Below are 13,422 nucleotides of genomic sequence, written 5' to 3' on the forward strand. Positions count from 1 at the left end.
ACTCCCATTTTCATGCCTGGTATGATGCAGGCCCTGCAGCAGGGAGGGTTGGGTCCCTCAGGCCTGGGAATTCATCCCAGCTCATACGCTATGATCTTGGACCAAAGTCCTTTCTAGGAGGCTGCAAGGGACTCTCATGTGCAGGTAGTCCATGGGCCCCTGAGGTCATGAAATGGACTTTCTGGCTTTGACGTGGATAAAGGGAGGTGCTTGTCCTGGGGTCAGTGCTGATAGCTGGCTCCAGCAGGAGGGCTGAGGAGGCTCCACACAGCAGCCTTCCAGGGCAGGCAGCTGGAGATCTGAGCACCTTTTAGAACACAGACTGTGTCCTTGAAAGTGTCTTTCAAACCACCTATGAGAGGCTCCTGCGAAACCCAACCCTTGTGCAGCTGCAGTGAGTCCACAGATAGGCCAGCCAGCAAAGGGCTGGTGTGCTGCTGGAGGCATGGCCACCAAGAGAGATGAGCTGACCTCTGCTACAAATAAAGGGGCTAGGGAGATAGGCCTCCTGGGGACAGCCCTGCTGAGCAGTAAGGACTAAGGAAGGAGGCAGGTGGATGTTACAGACAGGTACTGGCACTGAAGAAAGGAATAAATAGCCCAGGACTGGGTTGGAGCAGCTGGCTTTGAGGGCAGGTAGCACCTAAAGTGAGCCTTAAGAAAGGAAGAAGTAGCTGCAGGAGGAGGAATGAGTGGCCAAGTATGGCGCTTAGAAGGAACAAGCCATAGCCACGTGATGGCAGGAGATTCACAAGAGGGTATCATGAGATGAAGCCCTGGGCACTGCCCTTTAGGCTGTGGGCTTAGTCTGCACGTCAATGCTACGATGTGTCCTGTCCCCACCTCAGTCATTTGCCACCAATATAGCAGAGATTGTGGTTAACATCAGGTCAGCACAGGACAGTGGATCTCCATGGGAAGTGATTTTGTTTTTTGCCCCTTCTGGGGATGATTGGCAAAACCTAGAAACATTTTTGATTGTCACAGCTGGAGAGAAGGTGCTGCAGGCATCTGGTGGGTGGAGGCCACTCAACATCCTACAGTGTACCGGATGGACCGTTTCAACAATGAATTATCTGACTCCAAGTGTCAGTAGAGCTGAGGGTGAGAAATGCTGGCACAGCGATAGGGTTGAACCAACAAGTTGACATCCAAGAAGAACAAGTGTAACATCTTCTTTAGGTTAGAAGAAAATCAACTGTACAAGAACAGGAGAGCAGGGTGAACTGAGATGAAGGTGGAAAGAAAGATTTGGCGACTTCAGTTCAGCAACTCTTCACCTGGGATGTACCTGGAGGAGGCACAGCTTGTGCATCACGAGAGGGAGAAGAACATCCCTGTGCCTTGGTCAGCTTCTGACACCTTCTTCAGAAAGGTCTGCCTCTGAACTGGACCAGATCATTGGCAGCCTGGATACCCAGGTTCATTTTGTAGATTATTATTGTACATTTAAAGAGATAGTTAAAAATACATCTTTTGCAGGGTGCTGTGGTGCATGCCTGCAATCTTAGCGGCTTAGGAGGCTGAGTCAGGAGCATTGCAAATTCAGAGCCAGCCTCAGCAACTTAATGAGGCCTTAAGCAACTTAGTGAGACTCTGTCTCAAAATAAAAAATAAATAGGGCTGGGGATGTGGCTCAGTGGTTAAGTGCCCCTGGGTTCAATCCCTGGTACAATAAATAAAATAAAAATACATCTTTTGGGGCCTGGGGGTGTAGCTCAGTGGTAGAGTACCTATCATGTGCGAGGCCTTGGGTTTAATCTTTTAACACTGAAAAGAACAAAACAAAACAAAAACAACAACAAAAAAACCCCCTTGATCCAGTTTATTTAGTTTTCATGGGGAAAGCCATTCAGGAAATCTAGTCCATTCCATTACTGGAAACAACTCGGCTATCTCCAGGAAAAGCTGAAACCGGTGATTTTACCTAGGAAAGGTCTGGGTGGGAATGAGGATGTTAGCAGCATTTGGAGAAGGTGAGGACTTGGGCCTCAACAGGAGCTGAAGCAAAGGGCAGAGGCTAGAGGAGCCTGGCTGTCAGCCTCCCAGAGCTCCTTAGCCGGTGGTGAGGGACTTGGTGGCTTCTTCATCTCCGGAGATGATCAAGCAAAGTGTTGAGGTCTGTGGTGGGTTAGGTGGAGAACTAGAACAGAGAACCTGGTCATCATGACAACCACAAGTTTGCGTTTTGGCTGGTTCCTCACTCAAGTGTGGGGGGTCTCTGTCCCTAGGCCCCTAGCTGTGTGCTGGGCATCATTCGGCTGTCACTGATCCCAGCTCTTGTGTGTGAGTGCCAGGGTGATGAAAAAACTGCACTGAACCTTGTGCTCATCGTGGTTGTACCTTTTCTGGATCTGCAGGTGCTGCTGAGCTGGTCCTGCAGTGGGAGGTAGGCACTACTGGATACAGGTTCTCAAGGCTCTTCTCCAGGTGTCGGCCGAGGCATGAGCTGGAACTTCAAGGGATGGAGGCCCCCCCCTGCACTGGCCCTGCTGGGGTTTCCTAGGTGAGAGGTCAGTTGGAAAAGCAGGCAGCAGGCCATGGGGATGGCAGCGGAGATGACAGTTAAGGCTTCCTCTTCCCAGCTCCATCAAATGATGTTTCTGGAGGGTCTCCTACATGTGGTCAATCAGCCTCAACTCCTGCCCTGTCCTGGAGGTCCCTATCATCTGAGCCAACCTGCTGCCTCCTACACACTTCTGAAAAGGTGGACTGGGGCAGGATGGGGGCAGAATACCTTGAGGACGTGTAGAGAAAGGACAGCTTCCCTTGGAATGGTGTGTGTGGGTTGCTGCAGGCAGAGGTGCCTGCCCATTCCCCATGTTCTCAAGGAGGGTGCGTGGATGGGTCTCAAACTTTTATGAGAACAGATTTTTTTTTTTTTGGTGGTGCTGGGGATTGAACCCAGGGCCTTGTGCATGCAAGGTAAGTACTCTACCAACTGAGCCATATCACCAGCCCAAGAATAGATTTTTTTTGTGTGTGTGAGCAAATGGAATGCTTTGGTTCTTAACACAAAATGGTTTTATTTTTTACAGTCACTACTTTACCATCTTCTGTTGACTCCTTGCTGGACCCTTAAGGACGTTTTGGGTGAATTCCATAATTCTGTGAACATATCCCACCATTAAGTCATCTACATGGAAGCTTCAGTCTCTGAGGAAGGCAAGTCCCAGGGAATTGGGTGTTAGGATTGTCTGCCTCCTGAACCTTTTCTTTCTTTCCTTGTGGTCCAGATCCTCCGGGATTGGGGATCTGGGTGGTGGACACATCTTGGAGGACAGGAAGGGAAGGCAGAAATTCTCAAGTGCTTCCCCAAGATGAAGTGCCCTAACAGCCTCTCCCATTTCCTTGCAGTCTCAAATGGACCTGGGAGCTCTCCAGAAGCAGGCCCATTTTGCAGCTTCATGCTCCTATGGTTGGCGGTTTTCTAAAGCATGTTCCAATGTCAGTTGTGGCTCTGGTCACCAATCCCAGGGAAGGGAAAAGTCCAGGCAATTTCTTGCTACACCAATTGACTTGCTTACCACCCATCCCACAGATAATGATCTGCACATAAACATTTAGATGCCTTATTATTCTAACTCTCAGAATATCTTTGCAATTGAGATGTTTTAAAGTAATTTATATATATAAAAGTAATACTTACGGCTTTCAAAGCCTAAGGAAATAACCAAAGTTATTTTTCAAGCTGGGCACAGTGGCACATGCCTGTAATCCCAGTGGCTCAGGAGGCTGAGGCAGGAGGATAGCAGATTCAAAGCCAGTCTCAGTAAAAGCAAGGCACTAAGCAATTCAGTGAGATCCTGTCTCTAAAATACAAAATAGGGCTGGGGATGTGGCTCAGTGGTCGATCCAGAGTTCAATCTCCAGTACCAAAAAAAAAAAAAAAAAAAAGTTATTTGAATATAAAATAACTTAGAATTATCTTAAGCTTTTAAAGGAGTACTTGGTGCTTTGTTCTTTATTCCCTTTCTAGGAACCCAGACACTTTGCTAGGCCAGAGCTAAGTGGAAACCTTCATCATTTCACCAATGTTGACTTGGAGTTGGCAATGTGGGACTTCCTCTGGTCTGACTTCTCGTTCTTGTTTTTTTTTTTTTTTTTTTTTAAACTTCATTGTATAAAATCTTTTATGTAACCTGCTTCATTTTTTTTTTTAAGTTTAAAATGCCTGATTTTTTGGAGATAATAAAAAATGTTCTAAAATTAGAGTATGGTGATTGTTGTACAATTTTGTAAATATAGTAAAAACCATTGAATGGTACACTTCAAACGAATTAACTTAACGGTATGTAAATTATATCAATAAAACTTAAAACCAAACAAGGTTATTGGGGATGGTGGACGAGGAGGGATGCAGCAGTCACTCTGATGACCCGGGACGGATCTTGGCCACTACACAAAGGCAGAGCGCCCCATTGGGGAAGCCCTTAGGATCCCTGCTCCAATGTTGCAAGGCTGCTGGACCCTGGGGTTTGGATCTAGTGGCTCGGTCCGTTGGCCATTGCTGATTGTACTGTGGAAGGACATGTGACCTTGGCCGGCCAACCGGATGCGCTCTGCTGAGACAGCGGGGGGTGGGGGGGGGTGGCTGAGACTGGCTGCGCTTTGCCAAGACCCCACTGCCGGCCCTGTCAGCTGCGAGTGAAACCATGTTTGCCCAGGCCACGTGGCGGGGTCTTGCTGTGCCCGGCTCGGAGAATTCGAGCCCTAGCTGGTCCCGGCATCCTCCTGTCTCAGCAGGTGGGCAGGGCACCTGTACTCGGTGGACCTGCAGGAGTGTTGGGGTAGGTGTGGGCAAAGGGAAACTGAGGCCAGGAACTCACATGTGGCAAACAACCTAACCCAGGTCATCACACTGATAGCACACCACGAACTTTCCTTGTGGCGAAACTGCTTCTGAACAGACGTGCACATTAAGACCGCGGTAGAGAATCCTATTATAGTGTGATAGGACCCCTTAATTTTTTTTTTTTTTTTTTGGTGGTGCTGGAATTGAACCCAGGGCCTTGTGCATGCTAGGAGAGCACTCTACCAACTGAGCTACATCCCCAGCCGGATCCCTTAACTTTTGTGAGTTAATTTTTTTTTTGGTCTAAAAAGGGGTGATGTGGTGTTGGGAAAGGAGGGGCTTGAGGGTGTAGCTCTGTGCTAGAACACTTGCGCTTTGTGTTTGAGGCCCTGGGTTCAATCCTTGGCACTGAGTGTGTGTGTGGGAGGGGCACAGTTTTCTGCTTTCTGCACCCATTTCAGGAAATTCTCGTAAATTATAGATTGATTTCTTTGACTTAAACATTGGTATCTCCAAAATAGCTCTGGTAAGGATTCGTAAGGTGTGAGTTAAAATATTCAGGCAAGGGGAGAAGACCAGTAGGAGAGAGAGCAGAGCCAGGTGGCCTTGGGCCCATCCCTGTCTCCAGGTTGTAACCTTCACAGCCTGAATGAGCGGGTGCAGGCTAACATCCTTCCAGCTTTAAAGTTTTTTTGTTTTTTCTTTTTTGTGGTGCTAGGGATTGAACCCAGGGCCTAGTGCATGCAAAGTAAGCACTACCAACTGAACTATATCCTCAGCCCTAAAGTTTGTTTTTCAATTGGGCATCTTTTTTTGAGTTAAACTTTTTAAAGAAATTTGTTCTAATTAGTTATACATGACAACAGAATGCACTTTGACACATCATACATAAATGGAGTGTGATTTCTCATTTTTCTGGTGTATATGATGTAGAATCCCACCAGTCATGAGGTCATATATGCACATAGGGTAGTAATGTCAGATTCATTCTACTCTTCTTCCTACCCCCTTCCCTCCTGTTACACCCCTCTACCCAATTGAAAGTAGCTCTATTTTTCCCTAGGCTCCCCCTCATCATTGTGAATTAGCATCCTGATATCAGAGAAAACATTTAGCCTTGGTTTTTTTGGGATTGCCTTATTTTGCTTAACAGAATATTCTTCAGCTCCATCCATTTACTGGCAAATGCCATCATTTCATTATTCTCCTTAGCTTTAGAGTTGTCTTCTACAAAAGGGCACAAGAAAGGAGCAAGGCTGTTTAGGTCTTAGACCTAACTGACCATTACACAATCCAACAACTTTGCCCAATGCTACTCATCATTAACCAATCTTTTATTTGGGCCTTGGGGTTTTTAAAGACCAACATAAGGTAACATTGAGGCATCAACATTTTTACTACCTTTCACCCCTGGTAGGATAGCACCTGGCCAGTTTATTGAAGTTGGGGTGTAGCTCAGTGGTGGAGTACACACCTGGCATGCCCAAGACCCTGGATTCCATCTCAGCAGTCAAAAAACAAATAAACAAACATTTTTGTGGAGGTCTTGAGTAATGGAAATGTGTGGGAATATAAGTTTTAGGCTCCCTGAATTTTCTGATTAAGGAACCACCAGTAAACCAGTTTACTCATCCATGTGTTGAGCTCCTGCTACATTCAAGTCTGTGTATATGTGTGTTGGTACTGGGGAATGAACCCAGGCGTGCTCTGCCACTGAGCTATTACCTCAGCCTTTAAAAAAAAAAATTATATATATATATATATTTAGTTGTAGATGGTCACAATGCTTTTATTGTATTTACTTATTTTTATGTGGTGCTGAGGATTGAACCCAGGGCCTCCCATGTGCTAGGCAAGCACTCTACCGCTGAGCCACAACCTCAGCCCCTATTACCCCAGCCTTTTAATTTTGTATTTTGAGACAGGGTTTCACTAAGTTGCGGAGGCTGGCCTTGAACTTGCAATCCTCCCATCTCAATCTCCTAAATTGCTGGGATTATAGGTGTGTGCCTGCCGCCATAACTGCTGTGTGTGTGGGGGTGGGCGGAGGATGGGGGAGATACAGATATGAAAAGGCCTAGCTCATAAGCAGCTGCTATGGGCTGGGGTTGTGGCTCAGTGGCAGAGCACTTGTCTTGTACAGGTGAGGCACTGGGTTTGATCCTCAGAAACACATTAAAAAAAAAAAAAAAAGATACTGTGTCCATGTATAACTAAAAATATATTTAAAAAGAAAAAAGAAGAAGCAACAGCAGCAGCAGCTGCTGTGGGTTTGGCAAGCCCTGGGCAAGGATCGTGGCACAACCCTAGGACTGTCCCAGAACATACTGACCTTGGGAGGGGCTGCACCTGGGCTGAGCTCAAGATAAACCTGGAGGCTTACTTAGAATCCTGATGTGCAGTTTGTTTTCTGTGATCTGCCTGAGTGATTGGCACAAAGAGTAGAGCTGCCAGGGCCAGACACCTGAGGTTATGACAGTCCTCCATTTGCTAGTTGTGCACTTGGGGATGATTCCGAGTGTGAATTCCCACATCTGCAAGATGGAATCTCTCTCCTTACAGGATTTTGTAAAGGATTAGAAATAAGGAGATAAAACATTTTACATGGTAAAAGGCAGAGCAGCCATTTAGTAATGGGAAGCTATAACTGTTAGTTTGTGAATAAATTCAGAAGAATTTTTAGTTGAGACAGTTAATTTAAATTTTAACACTTTTTTTTTTTTTTTTTTTTTTTGGTGCTGGGGAATGGAATCTTGCACATGCTAGGCACTCTACCCTCTACCACTGAGCCACATCCTTATCCCTGTTACCAGTTTTACTTGCAAGTGCATTAAAATGGGGCAGGAGGTTTCTTAGCTTTTTCTCCCAATATTGGTTAAGTATTTTAAAAATATAGCTGAGTGTTGGAGAGAGATATTGGCCAAATTATATTGTTATATTGTGTGCATGTATGAATATGTAACAAATCCCACCATAAATGTACAACTATAATGCACCAATAAAAAAAAAGTGAAAAGAAAAAGAAATATAAACGAATGCTCTTATATCCTCTGCTTTCATCCATCACAGACCATAAGAAAAGCATATCAAGTGGCACAGTGCTGGAACCAGATTGCCTCACACATGCTAGGCAAGCGCTCTACCACTGAGCTACAACCCCAGCCCTCAATTTGTTCTGATGAGTTTTGGTACCAACACCAAAGGGCCCACCATGAGCCTGATCCATTCTGCCATGCTAGCAGCTGAGGCTTTAGGGGCCTTACAAAGGAAGAGCACTCTGCTGGGCCTGAGTGAGGCCCAGGGTGCACTGCAGCCTGAGCTCTTCTTCTCAGCATGGTATCCTTCCTCTTTCATTCATTCAAGATTGGATGACTCCAGTGGTCACCACCATCACCTGTGCTTGCAGATCTGTGCTTGCAGCCTGGGTGATGACTTAACTCACAGGGCCCTGAAGGAGATACGAGGCAATAGAATTCTTTCTTCTGTGGCACCCTGTCCAGATGTCCCCTCATCTCCCTGGGCGGCAGCAATTTGCTCATACGGATGTCTCCTTGTCTTGTTTCATGGCCACTGAAATGCTTCAATCACCTGGCATGAGCTAGGCATTTATGATGTCAAGCAAACTGACCCTCAGGCTAGATCTGATCTCTAGATGGGCTTTATTTTACCTGAAGAACATGTAAACAATTTTTGATTGTTGATGAAATCAAGAGATTTCATATAAAAACCTGGGTTCCTTAGATTCTCTGGAAAATTGTGAAGATGTGGCAGCAGGGCCCACCTTCCTGTGAAGGGAAGATCTGCCAGCACTTAGGAGAGTCTGCCGCTCTAGATAGATGCTTTCAGGCTGGGACGAGGCTCAGTGGTACATTTTGCTTGCCTTGCATGCACAAAGCCCTGGGTTCAATGCCAGCACTGCCAAATGAAACCGAAGATGGCTGCTCTCCACTCTGCCTGTGTCATCACTCCTTTGCCATCTGAACTGCTGCTGCTGCATCCATTGCACTTACCTACTTACCTGACTGCCCGAGCAGCTCAGTTTGTAGCATCTGTAGGTGACTTAGGCTCTAATAGAAGAGGAGGTCTCTTTCAGATCCACCAAAGACAGTTTTAACAATGCTTGTGACGAAAGCAGTGCCTGGCTCAGGCTGAAGAGGAAAGTGTATTGGTAACCTTGCTGTTCCCTGGGTGGCTGTAATCACTCCTCCTTCTGGTCCATCCTCTCTGGTGCAAATAGGTGGCACTATGCCATTTGTGCAAGAAGGTGGTGAGGAGGGTACTTGGCTTTACCGAACCACTGTCAGGCTTCAAGGAAAATACTTCTTGACCTTCTCATTTAATTATTCTAATCATTATCACCAGGAACCTGACCAAGACATCCAACAGCAAAAAGAGGGATGGCAGGACAGGGCATTCCAGACTGAGGCACCGTGAGTACAGTCAGGAAGGTGTAGAGACTTGGGCCTGAGCTGGGGATGGGGCAGGACACAACTGGAAAGGCAGCAGTTGCCAAATTAAGTCAGTCAACTGTGTGAGAAACGGGGTAGGAAGGATGGAAGAAAATAATTCATGACTTGGGGCTTCTGCTGGGGAAAGGTAATCCACTCAGGTATTAGAGCTCGTGGTGAGAGAGCCTCCCAAGATGGAGGTTGGTTTTTAACGTGGATATCAAATTAACCCCTAAAAATAAAAAGAACTCCAGAATAAAGACTCTCAAACCATCTTTAGTATTTTTCAAACTAGATTTTTCTTCCAGAACATCATTATACAGAAAACACATTAAATGAAATGGAGCTGAGCTAGGGCTGGGGATGGCAGAAGCCCCTGATCTGGCCTTGACCACCTCCTGGAACTCTAGTGCCATGTAGAACAAAGACCACTGACTCTGAGTACAAGCACCTTTTGAGAAGCATAAGCCAAGTCTTTTGCCCAAGAGGTCAAGGGCTCCTAGAGAGATGAACAGTTCCACTTCCTGTTGCCACATTTTTAACTATTTATTGAATGAGGCAGTATAGACAGAATGGAAAACAACACAGAATCCATGCTCTGCTACTGGGATTTTGCTTTTTTCTTCTTGGCAATTTTTCAAACTATTAGGAAGTTATCTCACCACAAAGGTACACGGACTTTAAAGCCCCTGGACAGCTTCACAATGATGATAAAAAATAATAATTAAAAAAATAACAAATTAGAACTAGGACCGTTCATATGTAAATTTCCCTTCCCTCCCTCCCACCCATTACGTACAGAAAAGAACATACAAAGAACATTGGATAGTTTTATATAAAACAAGCAAATACAAGAATCTGAAACTTTTCTCAAAGGCTGAGCAAGACATGAAGAATCTTTTAATGTTGCTTTAAAAAAAAAAAAAAAAACATTAAATACACTATCACACATGGGGGGACATGGGAGGGGGAAGGAAGAGTTGTCCCTATACTCAAGGAGCAGGGATTTGGCCTGTCAAAAAGTCGGGTGAATGTAGCCACAGGAGACTCAGGGCTTGCAGCTAGGGAAGGACAGAATTTAACTGACAAATAACACCCAGACCAATCCACACTTGTAAGCAGGAGGGCCACACAGGGCCTGGGCCACTAGGATGCAGCTAGGAAAATGGGCCTCTTAGAACCACTCCCAGAGCAGGGCCAGATCCAGGTATGAAGACCCTTTCTCTTCTGACACATTCCATTGTGATGGCCACCCTTCCTAAGCCAGGTGTCCCTTTTCATTGCAGAGAAATGACAACTAGAGGAAAAGAAATGGCTCCCATTGGTGTACCCTGGTCTATGAAGACTTTCTCCCTTCCTCCTTTCCCTTCTAGCTCCTCCACCTCTTCCCATTCTCTCCCCTACCATGCACGCGCACACCCACAAGCACGCTTAGCACGCACTCCTCAGACCCTTATTACTTCTGTTACCTTCAGTTCATATACATGACCAATTCAGGACTGACCTTAAGACCAAAGCAACTCTTTAATGGTCATAAGATCAAGGAGGATTCCTGGGATATGGAGGAGATGGGAAGCTGAGGAAAACCCTTATGTCCCTGGTGGGAGCTTCAAGACATTCACCTGCCTGTGGCAAGGTCAGCACCTGGGCCAGGAGTGTCTCAGCTGGCGGACCATGAGATCCCTGGACCTTGCAAGTACTTTCTGGATCCCACTGCATCTTGGAACCTCCTTCCTCAAGTGAGTCCAGCAGGGAAGTTCTGGGCGGCCACTGGGAGGCAGCTTTGGTGAAGGGCATGGTCACCTCTGCCTGAGTTTGTCAGTAGCTCAACGCATAACCCTGGTATGAACAAAAACCAGGTGACTGTATCTGGCCACGTACCCTACCACCCACTAAACTGGGTGGATAATTGTTTCCACAGCTCACCTTGATTTCATACAGATAATTCCATGCGGGTTTCATACATATATATACATATATATGTATGTATATATATATTTTATATATATATATGTAAATGTGTATGTCCTTATGTACACATATACATATATTCACACTCACACATACACACACATAAGTATACACACGTTTCCGCAGAAAGAAGTCCTGCCACAATTTGGCTTTTTTGGGACAGTGAAATTGACAATGCAGTTTCTTACTCCACCAATCCCAGAAAATCAAGAGTGGTGCTTTAAAAAAATGCAATTCCAAAATCTGCTGCCTTTCTTCCTTTTAAAAAAAAAAGGTTAACAAAACTTTTCTTCCAAAGTCGTGAGACTTAATTCCATTTGATTGCACCTCTGCAAACGTGTAAAAAATTTTGAAGTAGACTAGAAAACGATGCCATGATACGGCTGCATGTCACTGTTCCAATGTCACCACCTCCACAGCCTGGCCGTCCATAGTGACTGTGCTGTCCGATATCCTGGTGGTTACAGGTGCCATGGCCACCTGCACTGGTCCGTTGCCCTGGGCGAGGCTGGTTACCACAGTCTGGTACATACTCACAGGGATCTGGACCAGGCCTGGAGAGACAAAGGCAAAACCATTGGTGGGGCTCATGCTCAGGTTCCCAGACGCTGGCCGGATGGGTGGGCAACGGACGCTAGTCCTCCAGAGTGTCACTGTCTGATGGCTTCAGGTAATCACCCAATTTTCAGGCACAGATAATCTCTTTTCTCACTCCATTTTAATTTTCCAAAACAGACTCTCTGGAAAGAAAAGTCTGGAGAAATTGTGGAAACATGCCTCAGGGCGGGGCCTCTACAACTTGCCCTGAGAACTGTGTCTGCCTCCATCTTTAGGAAGTATAGGCCCATCAGGTGTACATCCTCCCCACTTGCTGGCCCTCTCCTCCCACTACCACCTTCTTCTGGGAACAGGCCACCGTTACTCTTCTTTGATATTCTGCTATACTACCTGTCTAATACACCACTTTTCCTGCCTGATCTCAAGTTTCTCTGAGCTTGGTAAGAAAAAACAAACAAACAAAAAAAAACACTTTTCCCTCTCCTATGTCATCTGGCCTCTGTCCCATCTATGTCCCTCCCTTCAAAGTCAAGAATGTATGTATGTATGTATGTATGAATGTATGTATGTGTGTGTATGTGTATATATATGTGTGTGTGTGTGTGTGTATGTGTGTGTATGTATGTATGTGTGTATATATATATATATATATATATATATATACAAAAAAAAAAAACCTCCCAAAAACCAAAAAACCCTGCTTGATTTTACTTACTTATCTGTCTGTATGATTAGTGGTACTGGAGATGGACCCAGGGCTATAACAAACATTCTACCACTGAGCTACAACCCCAGCCTCTGCTGCCGGGTTTTAGATTTCACAGACCAATAAAATTTTAAAATACATTTGGGGTCAACTCAACCAAAAACCAAACAAACAAAAAACCCCAATCCTCAACTATCATCCTATTACTTAGAGCTGAGAGAACAGTTTATAAAGAAAGTAGTGCCCAGGCATGGTGGTGCACATATAACCCCAGTGACTCAGGAGGCTGAGGTGGGAGCATTGAAAGTTCAAGGCCAAGCTCAGCAACTTATTAGCACTTGGAGACTGTGTCTCAAAAAAAAAAAAAAAGGGGGTGGGTGGGTGGGTGGGCGGGCGGGGCTGAGGATTAAGCTCAGTGGTAAAATGCCCCTGAGTTTAATCCCTACTACCAAAAAAAAAAAAAAAAAGACAAGAAACAAGAAAGCAACATGCAATGTCAGAGAAGGGTAGTCCATTCCAGTTAACTAAGGCTGAGTACGTGCACAGGCAGACCTTTTCTTCCTTCTGAAACTAGAAGTACAGTAAATGGGGTAAGCATATAAGAGGGATATTAACATAGTTTTCAAGATGCAGGGCATATATAAAGTTGTTCTGATTTCTTTTTGGAAGTAGAAGTTGCAACCTCTTTGGGATGAACTCATGACCTGGAGGCAGGCTCCTGCAGAAAGGGTGGATGAGGCTGAAAACAGGAACTGGTGTAAAGTTTGTATCTGACTGACTGGATCAGTTAGTACCCCTAACTCTAATGCTCAGGCCTTTGTGACAGGACATTTGAGGTTCAACCACTGTCTTGAGGAACTGACCTGAGAGGCCCCAAGAAAAGACCTACAGTTACATTTGGTGGGTGGAGGTAGGCCTGCTGTCCTATTACTAACCCTAAGTCC

At 45.5% G+C, this 13,422-nt stretch overlaps 1 protein-coding gene and 1 non-coding gene across 14 annotated transcripts in view; both read right to left on the reverse strand.

Moving 5' to 3' along the window:
• Nucleotides 1–2,883: 2,883 nt before the first annotated feature.
• On the reverse strand, nt 2,884–2,956 carry Trnaa-ugc (transfer RNA alanine (anticodon UGC)). Its single transcript has one exon. It is a non-coding gene; the product is annotated as a tRNA-Ala (tRNA).
• Nucleotides 2,957–9,768: 6,812 nt separating this feature from the next.
• Nrf1 (nuclear respiratory factor 1) overlaps nt 9,769–13,422 on the reverse strand; it is a 136,673-nt gene continuing 133,019 nt past the window's right edge. For 12 of the 13 annotated variants that reach the window (XM_027950103.2, XM_027950102.2, XM_071611927.1 and 9 more), the window contains one exon: nt 9,769–11,768. In XM_027950103.2, the coding sequence (XP_027805904.1) occupies nt 11,605–11,768 (164 nt within the window). In that variant the 3' untranslated portion in view covers nt 9,769–11,604. The remainder of the gene's footprint in view (nt 11,769–13,422) is intronic. The other variant, XM_071611982.1, reaches the window with a different exon arrangement.

The sequence above is a fragment of the Marmota flaviventris genome, chromosome 1 (assembly GCF_047511675.1).
Source record: "Marmota flaviventris isolate mMarFla1 chromosome 1, mMarFla1.hap1, whole genome shotgun sequence".
Classification (NCBI taxonomy): domain Eukaryota; kingdom Metazoa; phylum Chordata; class Mammalia; order Rodentia; family Sciuridae; genus Marmota; species Marmota flaviventris.